This window comes from Gobius niger (genome assembly GCF_951799975.1).
Source record: "Gobius niger genome assembly, chromosome: 18".
Taxonomy (NCBI): Eukaryota; Metazoa; Chordata; class Actinopteri; order Gobiiformes; family Gobiidae; genus Gobius; species Gobius niger.
Genome location: NC_136869.1, coordinates 20,818,340 through 20,841,078, shown reverse-complemented (window position 1 = coordinate 20,841,078; position 22,739 = coordinate 20,818,340). Strand labels below are relative to the sequence as shown.

The 22,739-nt window shown below is 43.7% G+C and overlaps 1 protein-coding gene across 1 annotated transcript in view; it reads right to left on the bottom strand.

The window, feature by feature from the left end:
• Positions 1–22,739, bottom strand: part of LOC306977603 (uncharacterized protein) — an 86,478-nt gene that overhangs the window by 8,356 nt on the left and 55,383 nt on the right. Inside the window, 4 exon segments of the mRNA XM_079575998.1 lie at positions 1,023–1,085; positions 1,290–1,449; positions 3,253–3,549; positions 4,352–5,403. Coding sequence (XP_079432124.1) covers positions 1,023–1,085; positions 1,290–1,449; positions 3,253–3,549; positions 4,352–5,403 — 1,572 coding nt within the window.

Here is a 22,739-nt window from a genome sequence, read left to right as displayed (position 1 = left end):
AGAGCAGATGTTCTTTAGCGTTCACAACGAGAACGGGTAAGAACATCATGCTGCATAGTTTTGGAGGATATATTAGTGACAAAGTCTTCTATTTGGCTTCATGCACAAAAGGACTATTTTTCTTTCGGGGTCTTGCAGAATCTTGCTAAAAAGAAGTAATCCTTCATCAGCCCGTCTCCGTCTTCGCACTCAAAATGCCAGCTCACACTCTGATGTACATCACACAGAGATTGTCCTGATGTTTCCCTTAATTTTAGTTTTCATTCAGTAGCATGTGTACCACTGTAAATCTGAAATTTTTCACTTTATTAATTTGAATTACATAGTTATCATATGCTTTAGGAATGCACTCAAGTTAGATGTTTTTTTTTTACTTCAGACATGGCTTACACCCAGTTAAACTTCGTCCAATTTAGGTCTATTTTAGTCCTGATTTGATCTGGGTCCTGGCTGTGTGGAAGGTCAGATATTGGACGAGATGGTGCTGGGAGTGAAAAGTTTGAGACCCATAAAACCTTCACAAACTTGTTGTGATCCAGTCCGTGGTCGAATTCTCCTGTTCTTTTTTTCATTTTCTGTTTTGTATTACTGCTCTGATCCCCAAAGTACACAAGAGGACTGCATTTTAAAACATCCTCAAACCTAGGGGTATTTTCTAAGTAAGATCGTTGACGGGTGAATATTTATTGTGAAGGAAGGCGAGTGAAAACACTTCTGGGTAGAAAGATGCTGAGGCCACACTTGAGGAGCACCACTAGCGGACGTATTACTCAACCTAATATCACATCCACCGCACACATGCCGTCCGCGCTCCAACGTAAACAGACAAGATTTCTATTTTAAGAATGTAGAACAAATAGTCACTGACCTGAGAGTGGATGGAACTGGGTCATCCGCTGTTACGCAACTAATTTATGAGCAACAAACTTCAACGTGTTCCCACATTATGGACGCGAAAGCAAGCGAGTCGGAAGACTGAACCCAGTCACCCACATTTGTGATTTTAAGCGCATTAACGTTACCTGTGGAGGCCTTGGGCGTGCTGGGCTTCTTCTCCTCTCCGGGTTTGGCTTCTGTCTTTGAGGCTGAGGGGAAAGTCAGGCGTTGCATAAAAACAGTCTTTACTGACGGTCTTTACAATATTCTACAACTGCAAATCTAAATGTTTGGGGCTAAGGAATGGCTCAATCAGCGTCTGGTGTTTTATAAGCGCAGGACTTGTTATATGCAAGTTTAACATCTGTTGAGACAACCACGCTACCACGTAAAGAGCAGAGTTGTATGCGTACCCAGAGGCTTCCTGGCGGTGGTGGCTGTAGTGGTGCGGGTGGTGGTGGTGGCCGTGCGGGTCGTGGTGCTGCTTCGACCCGTGGCGGCTGCTCCGGTTTTGGCTGCAGATGTTTGATCGGAGGCGGCCTTTGGCACAGGAGCGCGCTTCTCTGTGACGGTCTGCAGGCACACCAAACATACACAAACAACGTTCATTTCTTACCTTTATGGTTTGTTGAACCTTTTTTTTTGTCGTTTTTGTAGCTTTTTCTGGTTTAGACATGGTTTAGTTTTTATTTAGTCCAATTCAGGTCTGTTTGGTCTCTTGTTTAGTCCTTTAGGAATCATGGGACTTGGAAGGTCAACTTGTGATATAAGGAATATTGCACACCGTCAAGGACTTTTTACCAATTGTACAAAAGACAGACTTGTTCCTGGGATGTTAAATTTGCATGGTTTGAATGGTTGAAAAGGCATTGAATTTAGTTGTTGCATAATGCACAATTCCTTCTGTCAACTTTGGCCATCAGTCAGTGGAAACATCTGGGGATTTAGTCCTCAATATTTTTTTACTCAGCAAAAAAACATGAGTCGGCAAATGTAACTCTACATCGGGACATATGGTGAGAAAAACAAAAGTGGGTCAAATGTCGGTCCGCAGTTTATCACATGTAGCGTAGAATCCGGGTCAGGGAATGTTCTGGGATGTGTCTAACATGGATCTAACAGGAGCGGGAACATTGCTCATTTCATTCATCTGAAAACTAGCCCTCGGTGGTTCGGATGATACAGCTGAGCCATGGTAGGAACGGGCTGAGTCACCCTGCACCCATGGGCGCTCGCGGGCTAAACAAAGTCTCCTGCGTGCAGTTAATGGGGTCACGGACAGAGGGCGGTGAGGTGTTATTGTCTTTATTGAAGGATTTATGAAATTGTTCTCGTCACACCGGGCCATAATGATTAGCCGAGTCACAAAAATGTCTGCAGAGATGAGAGCAAATACTGGAGTCGCAAAGTGTCTTACCCACAGGCAAGCCGAGAGATAATCCGATGTCTAAGCAAATGCATGACTAATTGTACATCTGTACACCTAATTAAAGCTAGAGGGAAGTGAGGGAAGGTCTCGTTATGCTTTCAGTGTGCAAGTTCCACACAGAAATGAGACCAACTTCAGCAGTACTTAAGGGACCTATATATATATTTGTTCTTTTTTCCCCATAATTATATGTTGTGAAATTAGTCATTTGTGAAAAATCAGCTGGATGCGGGAAGTTTGCATTGTATTATGATTTATTAATAACGTATGGTCAACACAAATAGTCAATATGTGACGAAAAGGGGATTACCTTTTTTGTCACATATTGGCCGTGACGGTAAAGACACCCATTTGTCACATTTTTACTAAAAAGTTTCAAAGTTAGGTATAGCGCCTTTAATGCTTTGAGCAGTTTTTAGCTAGCTACTCATCGGAGCTCTTGCTTGTCCACTATTTATACCCGCGTGGACCGACCGAGCAACAAATTCAAGTGACAGATATCTCATTGTCTGCAAAAATGTGGCTACACTTTGCTGCGTCAAGCTTGAATTCAGCTTCAGTCGAAATGAGTGACAAAAGCTTTTTGTTGACATATAACAATATTTTAAAGCGTTTTACTTTTCTTTCTGCGTGCTCCTGTTTTTTTTTTGCATTATAGCAATTATTTTGTTTATCTATATATTTATTTTTGGGGGGGTGGGGCACATTGGTGTTGGTCATTCTTGGTCATGTATGCCGGCCGTACAAAAGGGCTCGATGAGTTGCATTAGTTTTCCTGGATGCTCTACTGAGGTCAGCATCATAAACGTCCCACTCTTACCCACTTTTACCTTCACTTGAGAAAAATGATCTTTGAAGTCAGTTGAGCAGATATTTTGGAGACCATACCCACCTTTTCTCATCTCTCTTTCCTTGTGGATATTTACGGGCCATCGTGACTGACTCACCTTGGGTTTAGCGTCGCGCGTAGCAGCAATAGTGGAAGTGGTTCGGCTGGTGGTGGTGCTGGGGGGTCGCTTGGGCAGAGCTGTCGCTGTGGTGGGGGGCCGGGTGCTGGGGGGCCTAGCGGTGGCACTACTGGGCTTAGCCGCTGCGGGAGCCCTGGCTGTGGGCGCTTTTTTGTCTGTGGTGGAGGAGGAAAGGGCGGGCCTCTTGGCTGCGGAGGCGCCAGCAGGGGGCGCCGTGGTGGAGGTGGGCCGTGTTTTGGCCGTGGTGCCGGGTTTGGCGGTAGAGGCGGCAGCGGGCTGGGGTGAGGGACCAGCCGGGAAATAAAAAATGCAACATAAAAGAAGAAAAACTTAATAAAAAAAATGGGTTAGCCAACGAAAAGCAGCAAGTAACTCAGAAATATGCAAAAAAAAATAGTACATTGGGCAAATAAACATTTCATTTAAGAGAAGAAAGCAGCAAATAAGCTTTAGCAATGAAAATGATTATGGGCAAAAGCTAACTAGTATTAAGGGAGTCGAATAAAAATGTCATAGAAACACTTTTTTGCAGTTCTTACTCTGTCTGAGTAATAGAAACAATCTCGTTCCCCCGGACAGTAGCTCATGTTAGCAGCGTGAATAAACGATTATGGCAAAACCAGCGTGCATTGAATTTCAATTTTGTGTTTTGTGCAGCCATTTGAATCCTATATTGTGTGCTTATCGTCACGGAACAGTTTGTTTTCTGCGATCACAAGGTTGTTATGACGCATTCATGTCTGTGAATAGTATTATTTTCTCTGGCAGTGGAGTTTCCGAGCACTGAAAAAGCTCGATTCACACAAACCCCGCCCACTCCTGGAAGCAGTGTCTAAACAAGGCTCTGCTCTCGTTCATGTATGCGAAAAGCAGCGTGCAATCACAATCTCTTCTGCCGGTCTCTTGTACATGGCATCAGCAGAGTGCTTAATTGGAACCATCTTTCTTTACGTTTAAAATTGTGCATTGCAGCTACATTATTGGTTCATAAAAGATGAACAAATTGCAGTGTTTTGGGATTAAGCTGCTGAAAAGTAGTTTCTAAGCGTCAAGTTCCTTTCACAAAGTTCTTTCTTACCTTCGCCTTTGCCACGTCTTTGCCAGGCGTCGCGCTGCTCCCGTTAGCGACAGGTTTAGCTTTCTTGGCCTTATCCGCCGGCTCCGTTTTCGCCTTCTTCTCTTCATTCTTCTCCACGGTCTTCTTCTGTGTGGTGGCTTTGCTCGTGGCGTCCTCCTTCGCAACCTTCTTCGCGTCGTCCGTCACGGGTGCTTCCACCTTGGTTTCCGGTTCTGCTTTCTTCTCCGTCGTTTCTACGCTTGGTTCCTTGGCGGAGGAGACTTCCGGAGTCTTCAGTTCGTCCTTCATATCGGTTTGCGGTAACTCTTCCGGTGCTTTGTTCTCAACTTTTTCTGGAGCTTTTTCTTGAACTTTTTCTGCCACTTTTTCTACGACTTGAGGTGATTCGTTGGTGGCCATCTTCTCCGCTTTGTCCTCCATCTTGGCAGTTGCGATCTCCATTTTTTCTACGTCAGCTTTGTTTGGTGACGCTTTCTCAGACACTTCCTGAACCTTGACGCTCTTTTCGTGCTTGTCCTCGACCTGAATTAGTGGCGCTTTCTCAGACACTTCCTGAACCTTGACGCTCTTTTCGTGCTTGTCCTCGACCTGAATTAGTGGCGCTTTCTCAGTCACTTCATGGACCTTGACGCTCTTTTCGTGCTTCTCCTCGACCTGAACTGGTGATGCTTTCTCAGACACTTCCTGAACCTTGACGCTCTTTTCATGCTTGTCCTCGACCTGAATTAGTGGCGCTTTCTCAGACACTTCTTGGACCTTGACGCTCTGTTCATGCTTCTCCTCGACCTGCATTGGCTCAACTATAGGTGTTTCCTCAACTTTGCTCTTGACTGGTTCAAACGCTTTCACTTCGTCTTTCTTCGCCTCCTCTGGTTTGTCTTTTGGGGGCTCTGCGTCCATCTTGGCAACAGGTTCGGTGCTTGTAAATTCTACTGTGACGCTCTTTTTGTCTTGTGAACTTAGAACTTCTGGCATCTTCAAGTTGTCGTCTAGTTTGTCCTCTTTCTTTACGTCATCCTTCTTCTCATCCTTCTCCGTCTTTTCAGGTTTAACTAGAAACAAACAAACAGTAGAATCATATAAGTACCTACAGTATCAATCACTGGCCCTTAACTGGCCCTAACACAATCCCAAGCAGGTCTCTATTTCCATCTTACTCATGAAAGGTAGTTCCCTCGTCCTTGACCATGAATTCTAAAGAACAAAGTCCCTGTTTATGTTCATAAATGGATATATAAAAGTACAAGCAGAGAAAAATATTTATAAAATAGTATTCCATTGTATTGATTTCATATATAATTAACTGGTCCCAGGAGAGTCTGCCTAGAAAGAGTTTGGACCACAAACGTCAATGTCATGAGTTGGCATCCAGGTCCAAAGTGATTTTCTTTTTCAATTACTTTGAAATAAAACTGGCTAAACAATAAAAAAAAGTAACCACAACAATAAATATCCATAATTTCAGATGCATTAGCATCAGAGAATCAATCTTTTTATGACGACTCATTTCTGCTATTACCCAATAAACGATACAAGAAAAAATAAAGACATTACAGTGATGTGAAAATGATGATGATTTTATATAATTATGAATACAAAAAGATCTGCCTCGTCTGTCCTGGTTACAGAATATCATTTCAGACTCTCTCATCTCTTTGAATAAGAAACACTAATGGGAAAGGATGACAATGAAGTGGAATTACTGGTTTCTAACTAATTGAGCAAAATAAAGTTCTACAAATGTCAGTGATTTTTCTTTTTTTAACACAGAGGTGATTTTGGTGCAAAACTATTTTCTCCAGAGCTGGGTAGTTAAAATCTTAACACAAGTAAAGTATCACCTTCCAAATGAGAATGAGAAAACGTTCAACTGAGGCAGATTTCCACTCACTGTCGTGTTTCTAAACATGTTTTATGAATAGTTGGCCTTAGCTTTGGAATTGTACATTGTTGAAAACAAAAAACAAACAAAACTAAACTATAACCCACACAGGTTTTTTCATGGAGGCCACGCTGTCCCATTGTGTGACTGTAGAAACTGAACATACAGTCCTCCAAAACGTTGCCACACAAAAAAAAGGCTACACAACCTAATATTGTGTTGGATTGCCTTTCATCCTTGACATTTGCAGTGGCATTGTTTGGATAAGCTTCTGCAATGTCACAAGATTTAGATGGCAAGCTTCCCATAGCCAGGCTGTGTATTCTGAGCCGTTTGAGCAAATAAACAACCACAATAACGTCGTGGCTCACTTGTGCATCACTAATGTATAGAAAAACAACACATCTGCGCTGACCTGGATACAAGCGCTGACAATTTACCGTCAGGACAAACGCGTGTGAACTACAGGGAGGCGACGACTGCGAAAATGAACAAGCGATAAACAATACAAGACTCCAGAGGACGGTGCGATGTGCTAATTAGGCTAGAAATGTGACACGCGTCGGCGCTGACAAAAGACGGAGAAAATAGTCATGTTTAAGAGAACCACGGGAGGCCTCTTCCTGGGAGAGATTGGACACATCGTTCATGTTTTATAAGCCAATGATCATTTCTTTATCACTGCAATAAACATTACATCTTCCAGTAGCGAGAAATCTAATAAGACACTATTTCCTCAGTTATAAGAGCATTTTTATGAGTGTGTCTCAGACGGAACAGGCTCGTAGAAAAGCTGCGTCTCTCAGATCCAGAATTAGTTCAGTGTTGTAGGAAATGAGAAAGTGCATGAATGGAGCAGTAGCGACACTGATTGGTTGACAGTGTGACGGACTGTAAAGGGGACCAACCAGAGGAGAGTGTATCACTGGGTTAAGCTCCACATCACCTTGTTGCTCTGTCACTTCCCAAACTCAGACAAACGCTTCCCGAGTGGATTTTACAGAAGTATTTCATATTTGACGATTTTTAAGCTGGCGATGACAGAAGTGAAGTGTTGGTGCTGCAGAGTCTTTGCGCGGCGAGTGCAGTGGCGTTCATCTATCGTTGTTTCCAAGCGGAGGGAACACTGACATTAGCCTGGATATGTTCTGATATCTTAGTGGCAAATGCATTGTAGTGCATTCAAACCTTTGCCTTTGTGGTTGCCATGCAGATGCTTATCAGCGGCTGATCTCAGGTCTCTGATTCTGAGAGCTTCGGTGATTATGAAGCTAAGTCAGGCTTATGTTTCCTTTACAAGCTGCAAAAAGTGTCTTTGTGAAGATTTGGTTGAAACTTGGCAATTACTTTGTCCAGTAACTAGTTACTTTTGTCATACTGTATTACTAACACAGTTCCTTTTGAGGAGAGTTAACGAGAAGATACAATTTTTTTTTTTTTTAAACGTTCTCAACACTGGTCACATATTGCACTTTCTTCAGGGTATTACAAATACTTTGGACTTTAGCATGCAGATTCCATGTTTTAAAACTCAATAACCAAACAACTGGAGTCGAAAAGTCGATTCATCTTTTAAAGAAGAGTCCAGTTGTAATGTTTTAATGTGAGAAGACTGAATTTAAAATGACAAACTCCTATCTGAGTGTGGTCTGTATTTATGCTTTATTTTGCTGGTACAGCCATTGTCAAAAAGTTTGCCTTAGGATACAATTAATATCCTGTTTCTTGGGCCGTAAAAAATGATTTATTGCAGCTGCAGACGAGTGGAGACAGAATCCCATGAATACTAAATTTACAAGAGACATTTTTCTTTGTTTCTTGGTGACATGGAGACATTACAAAAATGAAAAATTCTTTGTGGCGCTAAGACACTCACAACGTATGTTCTTATTTATGTGCTTTTGTGCGTTGAATTACAACGTCAAAAGATGAAGTAAAGCTCGAGCTAAGAAAGGTGTTTTTCAGGAGGCTGTGTGTGCGTGACCTCCTGCAAATGGACGAGCCTCTAACAGCGCAGCAGAACAGGGCAATTCCCAGGACGATGATGTGAATTATTGACAAGGCACAAGATGGAAGCATCAATCACTGACGGCACCGCGAACATAAAGGGATCATATTTACCGAGCGCATTCTGGGGGGGAGTGACAAAGATGTTTTACATTAGTGTCACACTGAAGGGTTCATGCGGTGTGTTGGAGATGTTACTGAGGGCTAAGGAACTATTCATACCCTGCGCTTTATGAAATATAGAAATACAGGGTTGATATCAGTCGCTGCAAGTCCAACTGGATGCTTTTTACAACATTTATGACGGCCAAACACTTCATTACGGTAATGATGAAACAAACACAAAAGATCCGTGCATATCTAATGTCTTAATATTTACAAATATTTCATCAAACACAGGAATGCAGGTGAATATGTTTAAGACCTTATTTTTTTGTTTTTTTTTAACGAACTGCAGCAAAAAAATTGTTATGCAATGACATTATATTTCTTGCCATTTATATTTGATTCCATTTGGCTGGTCCAAATGTATATTTTTAATGTCATTTAAGGCTTTAAAATGGAAATTCTGGTTTAAATGCTCAGAATTAAGAGGAGGGTCTAGGTGTGCAATGCTGGAAAACAATCAACTCTTCAAGGCCCCACCGGATATTTAAAATTTTAGTGGAATGAAATTAGTTTTATCCTCCTGCAGTAAAATGTAAACTCAGAAAATTGTCAACTGTGCGTCTCCACATAAAGCATTTGTACACATTTGAACTTTTCTAGCATCTGGCAGGTGAGTTTGGAAAGTCTGAAATGAGTTTGGACACAACTAACAAATCAATTTACTCGCGCCAATCTTTCCTTACCAAATTATCAGACTTGTATTGCCTCTGCCACCTACCAAACACCACGTCCACACGGGCTCGTATAAAAACTGCTAACATGCTCTTAGTTCAGCAGCTTAATCCCTTAGTGCCGCATGAAAATGAAAACGCTCCTGGACACGTTCGAAAAGTGCACTGTGAAACGAATGCTGGAATAAAAAAACGAAAAATCTAATCACAATACAGAGACATTGTACTTCAGTCTTTGCGCCTTTGTAACAGAGTATTCCGAAGAGCATCCGTAAGTACCCATCGACCTTTGGAGTGCGAACAGGGAGCTGATTACACCTGACTCATTAGTGCGCTCACCGCTCTTATTGCTCATTTAGTGCTGAAGAGCCTCACACATCAATAGGCTCGACTCCACTTAAACAGGCCTTTACAGCCTATTTACATGCAGATTAAAACACTCGGAGGTGAAGAGGAGCCACTGGAATGCGCTTAACATAAATTTGTATTGAAAAAAAAAACATGAAAAGAGCAGCTCAGTTTTGTTATTGCGGTCACGATTTACTCTATTTGCCGACTCGAGGGTCATGATGTCGTTCGTCTCCCATTTACAAAACATACAAACTCGCTGGCATATTTGCCCCTCACCTCAGAGGCTTTGTCGGCAACTAACAGGTTTGTAGCAGCAGGCTGAATATTCCCCCCAAGTCAAATGTGATGCTTTTTAATGCCCAAATACTATATTTTAATGCAGAGAAATATCAGCGCAGATTTCATTTCTAAAGATTTGCAAACAGAAGAAAGAGAACTGGACTAAACACTGACAACATTTTAGAAAAAAAAGGCGGTAAATTTCAGCCAAAACTGCAACTGAACATGATTTTGATGCTTTCCATGAACTTATACAGTGAAGATTTTTTGAGCAATGTCATAATTTGCCAATAAATGCAGATTTAATGCCAGTTTGAATCAAATGCAATGCTTTTTAATGACATTTAAAGATGCAATATGCAACTTTTATGCAAAAAAAAGTTGATATTTGTGCATTTTTGACCTTGTAGTGACCCAGTGGCTGCATGAGTGGTCAGCATGGCGTCTTTACTTTCCATCACAGTGGTCTCTAGGACGCTCCAGGATCAATTTTTTGGAAAGTTTTCTGGTGAGAGGCTCCGTCATCAGTGAAAACCAATTGTTTGGAACAATTGAACCTGGAAAGATGCCATGCTGACCACTCATACAGCCGCTGGGTCACTGCAAGGTCAAAAATGCACAAATATCAACTTTTTTTCACACAAAAAGTTGCATAATGCACCTTTAAGGCCTTGATTTTTACACAATTTATCTAATGACTCTTTAATACTATTTAATGCCCCGCGGAAACCCTGATTTTGCTGAAAAATTGATTTCTTTGAGATCTTTATGATGTTTATCATTTCACTTGACTCTTGGACATGAAGAGGTAAATTCCAAGGCCATTGTCATGATTGCACTATAGTCACTGCACAACCACACTGCACATGAGCGTCATGAGTAAGTCCCATTACTATCCTTTGTGAACCACTTCATGGGTGGTAAACTGAGTACAAAATTTACATGAAAACCTGTCATACGCAGTTCAAGTTGATTACTAATCTGTTGCAATGATGTATAAATTCACTATGAAACCATATTCAGCAAAATCATGCAAGTCATGCAGTTCATAAGATCAAAATATACCAAAACTTGCCATATATTTGCATATATATGTTTCTCTTTCTCTCTCTCTTTCATCAAGTCGCTGTTTAATGACCTTGTAAACAAGCAAACATGTCGAAATAACACTTAGGACCAGAGGCTGCATGACTACGACATGCTGTAATTTCTACTACAGGGAACATGAAAGTATAAATCACTGGCCCTTTAAACCCTTGTGGCCACGGCAGGCTGTGGCACACACTTGGAAAGCGGACAATGGAGAAACAATAGTGCGCAACTCAAAGCAAGACAAAGCAAGTTCACTCATTTGCATGCATTCTTCATTTTGGGACTTGAATTTGCAAAGGACTAGTTGTTTCTCCTTTTGTGGGATCTTGTAAAATTCGCAATATAAGAAGGACAAATCACAATCTCAATATCATAAAATCACTGAGGCTCCTGTACCATGTGTCTTCAAAACAAGAAACTGCTGTGCCTCAACACTAAAAGCAGCCAATGAACATTCACCTTCTTTGTCTTACTCTCCTGCAAAGAGAACCTAGTCTTCCATCAATGGCAAATCTGTCAAAGAATTTCAATGTAAGAAAAAACGCTCATCATCCCTGAGGCTAATTAGGCTTTGATTCTACAATGCAAGTGCCGGAAAAAGATTTTTTTTTGCGATAAGCAAATTTAAATTCTTGTGGCAAAATCTCTCTTACTTTCATTTGAAAATAATGTTTTTCCCATTAGGAAACGGTGTCCTATATAACGTCCTCTGCAAAGAACAAGCAGACCTTCCTACATGGGTTTGAACCATGCATTGTATCGTCTAACAATGAAGTTTAGATTATGATCCAAATGCACTTTAGTTTTTAATCAAATGTAAAAGGCCTTTGTTTACTATGATCATTAAAATGTCTTTCCGAACAAATTTGTAACATCCCAATTCCCAATTATGAGCAAACGTCAAAGAAGCAATACTGTGGGGATCACAAACTACTGCTGTCAATTCATACTGCTGCTTATAACATCAAGAATTACAACATTGAATATTTTTATATCACCTTGTAAGCCACACATCAGTGCCTTACGACCCCCACTTTGGGAACGATTGATAAGCTGCTAGTTCACCATGAAAAATATGCTTCACAATTAGATGCACAACACAAACATATTTCGTCACAACTGTCGGCTTTGGCAAAAACAAACTACGAGGGAAAACATTCAAATATTGCATCCGTAGCTGTTGACAACATGCTTAATAACTGTCAGCCATTATATAGCCCTGATGGAGTGCGTGCCTGTCCACCTACCCTCCATTGTGATGAATGGGTTGGTGTTTGCGTTCATGGCGAAGCTGCTGTAGCCCTTGTTTGCAAAGTCACCCTCACTCCATTCCGTAGCTGCTTTATTTTGGCCAAAGTCTAACCCCGCCCCGCTGCTAGCCTTGTCGTCCTTAATGTTTAAGTGGATGGGCTGTTGGCTAGAAAACTGTTGGTCGTCAAACCCCTTGGGACTGGGGGGCACCGGGAGAACGATACCCCCTAGTTCTTTCTCCACCCGAAGTCCATCGATGAGCGGTTCCACGAGGGGGGAGATGTTGTCCTTCAGCGGCGGGAGCGGAGATAGGCGAAGGCGCGGCTCGGATGGCGATTGGCGCAGGTCAAGGTGGGCTGTCCCCGCGGCTGACAGGACCGGCGGCGGGGTGGGCGGTTGGTCCTCTGCCACTGTCAGGGACCTCTTCATCGAGTGGGGCGACCGGCGCGGGCCACCAGGCGCCATGGGAGACTCGAGCTGATCCGAGCCATCTCCACCGTCGCCGCCGGGGTACTTGTCGGACAGATCCAGGCTGGTGGGAACGGAGAGGTGGGTGCACTCGGACATGGCCCTCCGCATGGCCTTCCGCTGCAACTGCGCACGCCCCATAAAACACGGCTCAAGGTCTTCCTCCACTTCTTCCATGTCTTCTTCTTCTTCGCTGTTGTCTCCAGTGGAACCTTCCACCACACCACCGGCCAAGAGCGACTCAGCCCCCGTCAGGGCATCGGCAGAACTTTCCGCGCAATACTTGGAGGCCACCTGGGGCATGGCGACTTTGGGGCTCGATTGCGGGAAGTCTGCGTTATCCCAAGACTCCGACGGGGAGATCCCTTCAGTCGGCGACTCTTCCATCGCTCGGGGCATGGTGGAGGGAGACGACACGCCGCCTTGCGAGGACATCTGAGCTGGTGAAGGCGACGGCGAAGACGAGAGACTATCCGGGCTCTCTCCCGCGCTCCCGAGTGAGGCATTGCCCAGAGAGGGGCTCGTGGACATTCCCCTCACACCCCCCGGCACCTTCAGATCTGCGTTGACGCCGAAACATAGCTTGTCTTCATCAGTCAGCCCAGCTCCTGCGAGAGAACCTCCAAGCCCTCGGGGAGCTCCCATGTCCTGCCAATCCCACGGAGGTGTTGGCCCCGCGGCGGACATGGTCGGCACCTTGCAGAGCTCGCTGTACTCGGAGAACGGATTGGAAGAGTGTTGGTCGGAAAGAGAAGACATGCTGTCTCCCTTTTTGCCTATTGTCTCCTTTTGGCCTTTGTCCTTTGTCCCTCTAACTTATCTGCATGTAAAATCAGGCAGTTCTTTTGTTGTCTTTGCGTGGACTCTCTCAGGTGGAAGTGTGTGTGCAGAGACTGTGGTGAACTCGTACACACTGACGCTCCCCCTGGATGTGCTGCTCTGCCTCCGTCTCTCTCTCTCCCTCACTCATTGCCACGGCTGTCATGTGACCCGATTGTGGACGCTGAATGGTCGGGGAAGGCTCTCCAAGCACCGCCTCTTGTGGTGGAGTGAGTAAGTAAGCCCCCTCCTTCTTCCTACACAGTGCATCCCCCACGACCCGGTTTTTAAGCAGAGCACTGGCAGCAGAAATTAAATATCTTATTACTAAATATATTAATATATTGAATTAATGTTTGGATGAATATTCAACATCACCAGACAAATTACTGTATATCTCAATGTGTTAGGAATCTTCACTGCTTAATATCTTACTTTGTTTCTCATATTCTTATTTGAAGTCCAAATCCTGTTTCTGATAGTAAGTAATAATCATAGTTTTTGTTGTGCGCTTCACAGAGAAGGGTGGGTGGGGGCACTGAACTCCAGAACCTTCCACATGTGTACAGAGTTCTATGTGCATAGAGGATGTACTGTATGTATGATGTCACTGTGGTGAATTTCTGTTTGACCTCTCACTTTTTATGCATATGTCTATGACAATGTCACTGTACATTTTACAACATGTATAGAATTTCATTAACTTTCCCCTCTCAATGAGAAGTGTTGCCCCTGATCATTGGAGCAATCTAAAATTTGAATGAAATGCTCTAAATGTGCAGATCCATTACAGCCAAGTAAAGTTTAGATTAGGCCAAAAAACAATCCAGGCCCTAGACCCGAGCCCGTTCACATTCTGTCCAACCGAACCATTATCGGAACGCAATAGCTCAACCCGAACACGTTCTTTTTAAAGCATTTGATCCACAGGTAGGTCAGAACAGAATCAGTACAGAGCTTAATCTTTTCCATGCATGTCTTACCTGTGGCTCGTCGTCCTTTGACATCACACTATAGCTTTAATGCACTTTCATTCATCAAACATCTTTTCTATCTTCCCACAGCACATCATGCTGCTTTATTTAGCCCAACAGAAGCTAAACACTGTCCTGAGAGAAGGAGAGATATCCTGATGGTCCCGCTGTGGCACGTTGGGCTCCAGGCTGCAAAAATGTGATCAATTCAGCAAGTATTTCTGCATGCGGCCACACAAGCTCCACATCCGATGAACCCAGGCCAGCACGAGTTTCTGTCGGGCTGGGGGCCAGGAATCTAAACTCTACAGCCATGAACATAGGCTGCACACCTGCAGTCAGGTACCATAAACAAGGACATCCAAGGTCAAGCCACTCCACCTTCAGCTGTGGACATCCATGCAATGCAAATGTACATAAAAAAAGAAAGAATACTTAAATCTAACGTTGTGCATCAGAGACCTGACAGAGAAGGTACCTGACTGTGGGGGTCTGCAGCCAGTGGCCACTCATTACAGCTGGCACAACAACACAGCTTGAACACGCAGAAACTTTAAAACAAAATGAAATGAATCGGCTCTGGCACTAAACAGCCGGGGTGGGATCACACCAACACCAAGTTCTTCTCCCACCTCAATCGATGCACGACGAGTCATTCTAATTAGTCGCACACACAACCTGCCAGACTCACAAGACAGCACACAACTTCCTCTCGCAAATATAGCACAGACATTGGAACGATTTATCAACGTTATGCCTATGATGACGCTAATGTGGGGCTGAGTTCTTACCAATATACCAACAACTTCCATGAATGAAGCTATTTTGTCTTTTGGGGGGCATTTTTTCTGATGCAGTGCACCAAACACAGAGGCATCCTGTGTGGGCTAGCTCAAGTTTACCTGAGGCTCCAAGGGGATTGCTGACTGGCCTGATCCACGCTTTATCACGGAAAACAGACAGGCTTTACCTCAGAGGTCTAGAGTTGGGACACTGTGGGCCTTAACTTTTACTAAAGGAGATTTTGAAGAGTTTGAGAACGTTGGATAGGCTGCATTAGGCTACAGCTCTGAAAAGCTTCTGAGTAGCTCGATAACAACGCGCTACATTAGGATCGACTCCCACTTCTCCTTTTTCTTTCTGTTTTCTATTTCTAATAAACACTGGGGTCAATGCAGAAGTACGTCTATCCATCCCATGACAAACAAAGAAACTTGGGATAAAAACAAAAAAAAACAAAGCCCTTGCGTAATTCTTCGATGGCGCCTCGCATCAACCAAACGGAAGCTGAAACGGGGCGAGCGCCGAAAGATGTCACGGCGGGTCAAAGTCAGACAGAGATGGGCGATGGGTGACAATTTGGATGAGTCTGTCCTGGGATGAGCCCGGTCTGTGTTTGTGTGCGATGTGCCCGTCCCGTGTTCGTGTGCCCAGTGCTGGCGGTCACTGGCGTCCCCACAGCTGTCTGTCTGATCTGAACGCTGGCACTAAACCGCGGCGTGGAAGAGGCAGGGCAGACAGTCACACTGGGACACAGCTGGGGGACGGGGAGGGGGGGGGGCAGTTTTAGAAGAAAGCTGAAAACGAGGATTTACATAACAGTCTGGAGCACTGTTGCTGTTTTTGACCAGCGTAAGAACGGACAAGTGGGCAATCATTTACAAGTCAGTCTGACTTTAAAAGCGGAGTTCATTGCAAGTAGTAGTAGTAATATTATTCCAGGAGAAATAAAAAGTACTTTACTTCATAGTTTTATTTCAAAAGGTCATTCAAGTACATGCACATGAGTAAATTGCACAGTAGGTTGGGTTTTCACTGAAGGTTCACTAGTCTTCTGCACTCTGTAGTTGATGTGTAGGAAGGTTAGCCTATCATCCAAAATACTTATTGATCAGTACAGATCAATAGGCCCTGGCAGGCAATTAGCGGTGATCAGCAGAGAGACTGAAACTCAGGCGAGAGTAGGGTCGTCGAGACTTAGAACTACAGGTTGAGAGTAACCTTTAATAGAGGGGAGGGGCTTAGCCAAGAAGATCATTGGGTCTTTATCTAGACCACTGGGTCTTGATCAGGGGTGCCCAAACTTTTTGTCACCCAGGGCCAAAATTAAAAAGTGCCTGTGAGTCACTGGCCAAACACGTCAATGTCAAGCACGAAAAACACATATAGCTGCAAATTATAAAGTAACTTTTTTTTATTTACTTTTTTTCCCTTTTAGATAGCCTACATTTGCATTTGATTCTATCTATGCAAATAACATGCTATACTAAAACAAATGGTAACTACGGCAAAAGCCTAATCTTAGTAAAACAAAATCAACAATTGTAGCAATTTAGTGCAAAAAAAACAACAACACCTGTATCTAGAGCACCTACAGTAACTTTACCTCATTCTTTAACTCAAAGAAAATGCCACATTACTTTTATAAGTACATTTTTAACATGTACTGTTGTTGATGTCAACGACCTTTGCAATAAAAGTTGGAAAACCCTGAAAGTTGATGCTACAACGCTCTGTAATAGATAAACACCACAACAGTGTTTCCTTAACTTTGCGAAAGGAGTGAAACAGCGCCCCCAATTTGACGCTGGTGGCCAAACAGTGTACTGCATCCATATTTACCATTGAGAATGAATGGAAGAGAGTTAGTATTAACCACAGGCAGCGCAAAAGTAGGTCACTCTCTGGCGAGCCAACAGAATTGTTTCGGCGGGCCAAATTTGGCCCGCGGGCCCCACTTTGGGCACCCCTGGTCTAGATAAAGACCCAGTGGTCTTTATCTAGTCCGCGATCAGAGCTGGAAAGTTTAGTGTCGCTGAAGAAGCCTTTTGGATGAGATGAAACGTCCTACATTTAACTACAGAGTAGAAGATGTAGGGCGTTCTTTTCATTTTAAAGATAACAATTGTTAATCTGAATGATTCATAATTAGTTATGAAATGTCTTGCCCATATTATCCAATCAGAAAGCAGAATGAGCCTGACACTTTGGGGAGGATAGAACCTACAGATTAAATGTGTCTGTCTGTACCTGAAACTACACCAACATTCCAGGCCCTGCTCCCCTCCCGTTATTGGCCGTTTCCTCCTCTTTTGATTCTTGCTCGATGCGCAGAATTTAAATGAAGGCCCTTGAATGGTACTCCACCACACACTCCTACCTCAAGACAAGACTCCAGTAATCCCCCGCCTTACCCACAATTCTCAGAGGAGGCATTTCTCCATAAAACCAGAAATGGCCAAGGGATTCCCACTGGAAAGAGGATTACGCCAAGCTGGCATCGGATAAGGAAAACGCAGGGCTTGAAAGGTAGGGGGGAAAGTAATGGGTGAGATTAAGTCTACAGTAAAGACAGTGCAAAAGCATTTTTCCAAAGCTAAACAATGACATTAGCAAAACCATCCTGGTTTATAGGAAGAACACAGGCATGAATCGCTACACACTGAAGAACACGGATCATTTTTGTTCAAACGAAATATTCAACAGATTTTCCCCATTGAAGTTTGTCGTTTTGAAACCCGGCTGTGATTGGCTAAAACGAGGCGCTCTTGATCCAATCAGCAGCTAAGTCTCTGCCCGAAGTCTGTCCTCTTGAACGACTTGAACGGAGCTATTCCAGATTGATACTGCTGTGCTAATGTGAGGATTACAACTTCTAAAATGTGAAATATCAACACTGAGGTATGCATGATATGTCCAATTTATATTATTACTCAAATACAAAGAAATATGTGTTAATATCTCACAAGAGGAGACAAGTTTGTATTTCTTGCATGTCTTTTTTTTTTTTTGGATCACATTCATTGGAAGAATTGAAACGGTTTTACTGGATTACATCACTAAAATCATAAATCAGACTCATTGCTGTGTTGTTTATTAGAATCGATAAAAGCACTTGTTGCCAGTTACACAGAACCTGCCTATTCATGACAAAGGAATTAATTTTGCAGTGAAACTTGACAATTTACGAGCCTCGATTGTTACCCAACTGCATGCTCTCAAATCTATGAATTACACAAAACGCAAAATACTCCCCTGGGTCATTATTTGATGAGAAACCAATATCAAAACACCTGCCATGTCACTCTAAAAAAAAAGAAAAAGAAAAAAAAAAGTAAAATAGCTCCGACATATATCACATCTACCTCGTCAAACTGCTCCACATTTGGACAGTCGTCACTATCGGCCTGTCACAGCGGTGGTGCGGGCCCTGTATCCATGTCTTCCTGTGCTGTCACATTAGAGGGGCAGTCTCAGCCCCTGTCTGCCTGGATCACCGTCCCCGTCCACTGCCCCCCATCACACTGTTTCCTTAGCAGATCCACACAGACAGACAGGCACACGGACGTAACACACCCCCGACACACCAGCATTAGCCTTTTGGCCTTTTCCAGAAGTCAATTTACTTTATTATCAGGGTTTCTACCGGGAGCAGTCCATGAAATTTCAACAGGAAGGCACCGATGTTCGCGGGACAGATAATGGGGCTAATGGGATGACCTCATGGTGTCTGATGGGTGGACTGGCCAAAAGCAGAGTGCTCCCAGTGTCCCAGTGAGGCCTGCTAATGCAACCTATGGCACTCTGACAGCACAACAGGGGAGGGTGGCGGAGCGCAGCACAGGGTACAAATAATGGGGTTGATGGTCAGAATCGCCTGCAGACTGACCTATTGTGCATGTTTTTAGTGGCAGGGGAAACTGGAGTTGAGTGGGCGGGGAGAAGTAGATGATAAGTTGAAAGTATTTAATATTTACTGTCGTGGGCAGCACGTGACAGCTGCCCTAGGCTAGACTGTTGAAAGCGAGGCTCCCAGTCTGCGCCATCAGCCCCTACGACCACCACCAACCACTCACTCACTCACTCACTCGCTACATTCACCCAGGCCACCCAGGGCTCTCCACTCTCATCTATAGATACCTGGCACATATGCTGTAAACTAAAAGAGGATAATTGGAAAATGTGTTGTTTTTTCTCACAAAAACAAACCTATTGTTGTGTTTCCAGGCAATGGCACAGCTTTGAGTAATCTTTGAATCTTCCCATTGGCTATTCTTAGCAGTGCAGTGACAGCTCAGAGAAAGCTCCTCCTGAGGTCCTACGCATCCAGGAGTAAAGAAACACTCGTCATATAGCTTCATTACAGCCACACAGTATTTTCAAAGAAGCTGCTCAGCGAAAGCGGCGCAAGACGAGGGGGTGGGATGTGCTTAGAGCGAGTTCGCTTGGACAACCTGGAAGTGAAACTACTGAATAATTGTTTCAGCTGTTTTAGAAGATGCGTTTGCCGTTAATACCAGCTACAATCCAAATCTAAACAAATATAAACTTTCCATTGCTTTTGAATCCTCTGAAGAAGCTCCCCTTAACTCTATCTTTAGGATGTTCCCTTTACAAGACGATACAAAGCTTTAAATACATATGATTAATGTTAAAATCAAAATGAGGGACTCGTCTATATCTAGTAACATGATTTTTCCCCCGTATCTCCACCCATACAGTGACAATAGTGGTTCAACATGCAAAAGCAAAACTGCCCAAAGTTTTACAGAAATGTTCCATGAATCTAGTTCTCCGACTATAGAACAAGCCAATAGTATGTAATGAATGCACACTATTTAAATGCAGAAAGCTCTGGCGCGTGGCTTTGTGGGAGCTAATCCTTCTAAAAATATGAAACAGTATCTTTGGCGGGCTGAATAGAGCCTTTGTGCGTGGATATAAAAAGCAGTGTTGATGGCTGAGGCGCGGAGGAGCACGGCTCTCGCGGCGGGGGGTGCCGAGGCTGGCGAGGCGCAAGCGTCTTTAGCGTCGTCTATTTTTAGCCCGTTGCGTTCCCTTTCCTGCTCGTCTCGACGCCCACGTCCTCTCCCCGCATCCGACGTTTCCTTGGTAGCCCCTCATCCCGCCAGTCAACAGAGAGAGACGGGCTCCGGTTGCCATGGAAACGTGCGGGCTAATCCGTGTGGCCGGGGTCATGGGGTTCGGAATGACGCGCAAAAAAAAAAGAAAAAAAAAAAGAAATCAGAAAACTATTGTGTTCTTGAGAGAGAAAGTGAAACAGCACAATATGATCCTGACAAGCCTGATGCATTTTCCTCTGGAGCGATGAGGTTAAAATAGAAGTGTTTGGCCAGAATGAGCAAATGTGGCACAGAATTTAATGAGAAGGACATGTTTTCAACTGTTGAGCCTGGGAATGGATTCAATTAAATTTGAGCAAATCCTATAAGAAAACATCAGTATCTTTGACATTATATAAAAGTTGAAAATAAAACCTGACTTGGCTCAGAATGTAACGTCTCATTGTTTACATTTGGCACTGTAGCAGAACGAATGCCCTCTTGTGCAGGTTAAGGAAACCCAAGTTCACTCGTAGCTGTAGTGCCTTTTTAAACGAGTAAAAGCCCATCTACATTCCAAACCACAATCTTTGTCTCTCATAATCACAATTAGATGTTTTTTTTTTTCCTCCTCTGGCTCTCCTTCACTCCTCCAGGCTGCGCTCCTCAGGTGGAGAGGATTATTCCATATTGTGACAGCTCGCCTCGCGCGTCTCACTCCTCCCGCAAACCAAAACGAAACCGAACCGCCCGAGCTTTAAATCCCCAAAGCAAAAGTGTTTCATCTGCGGCTTAAGACTGTTTTTGATGTCATTTTGAAAGAACCAAATCCATGTCGCAGATACTCCTACTGTAACTTTTCAACCTCATTTGCTATGAAGGAAAATCATGTTTGCCAGGCGCCGTGTTGTGCTTGTGGCACCGGCACCGGCTTTCTACCGCCGCACGCTGTGAGCTGGCTGTTGCTCTGATTCAAGATACAGTAGAGCAGGGGTAGGCAACGTCAGGCCCGGGGGCCAAAACCGGCCCTCCATCATCAAACTCTGGCCCTCAAGATGATTTTGAGAAATATTATGACCCAAATCAGAGATCAAATGCCTGTTAAAGTACTCTAGAAATGTGAAAAATACTGTCAATTCCTTAAAATGTCTTAACAGAGCACCCTTATAGGCCACAATCCTAAAGGAAGAAATGACTTTGAATCTATTTGAATTAAGAGATTAATCGAAAGTTGGAGTAGATTTGGTCTGGCCTTAGAGCAGATAATACCTATTCTTGCCAATGGAACAAGCACAAGTTTTTTCTTCATTCAGATTATTTTGTATAATTTCAAGTGACTAATAAATATTTTTTTTTACAGAAAGGTGAATTTTCCTGATTTCCAGTGGGATTTCTATTTGTTCCATTGGCATTAGCGTTTTTATCTGATTTTAGATTAGTTCAAAACGACATAAATTTAACATAAAAAACCTTTATTCAAGTGATTTTAAGACATTTGTCTAATTTAAATGGACATTTTTACAGTGTATTTGATGTACAACACTGGCATAATAGAAAGTGATGCTTTACTTCAAATCCCTCAATTGGAGGGTCCGGCCCTTGGTCTTTTGACAATGAAGAAAACCGGCCCTCCACCGAGCAAACTTGCCGACCCCTGCAGTAGAGAAAGAGCAGCCAAGGTGAGAATATCAAGGAAATGACTAACCTGAAACCTTTGTGCCAATCGGTTTATGCCAACATGCGTCACACACACTGATATTGACAAAGGGCAGTCGGCATGGTCAGATTTGTAAAGAGTCTATTAAAAAGCCAACACATAAACACTCAAAATAACCAGGAAAACTATCAATGCTTTGGCCAGGACCTAAAGTTTTCAGATGCTTATGTGTTCTTGGTCAGTGGCTCGAGCACCATTTACAGAACAGCATGTTTGACCTGAATGACGGCAAACTGGGACATAAACATGAGTTACTCCCCAGCATCCCCTCCTGGAACTGCCATCTTAACATGGCGGAGGGGTTTGAGCACCCGAATGATCCTGGGAGCTCTGTTGTCGGGGGCTTCGTCCCCCTGGTAGGGTCTCCCAGGGCAAACAGGTCCTAGGTGACGGGTCAGACAAAGAGCGGTTCAGAAGCCCCTTATGAGAGACCAACAGGCCCGGTTAATCGTGAGGCCATCCTTCTGTGGACCCACCACCTGCAGGAGGAGCCATAAGGGGCTGGTGCAGTGTGATTTGGGCAGCTCCAACAGCTTCCCCCACGAACCGGCAACGGACAAGTGGAAGAAAATGGATGGATGGATGGATGGACTTCCCTGCATTTCAAACACCGCTCCAGATGCAACATCGGTTTGGATTCCAGATATCACTGATACCTTGACGTGAGTACTGGATGAAAAGGTACTGGAAACAACTCTACCGAACAGCAGCAGGTAGTATTACGTATAATGCGGCCGTTCCTACAAAGCGCGAAGGGAGATGGATGCATTAAGACCAAAACAGGCCAGTAAGCTGGTCCGTTCTCCTCCACGGTGCTGCGCTGTGTGTCATTAACATAGGCGCTCATTACCGCCGGCATCTGTTAC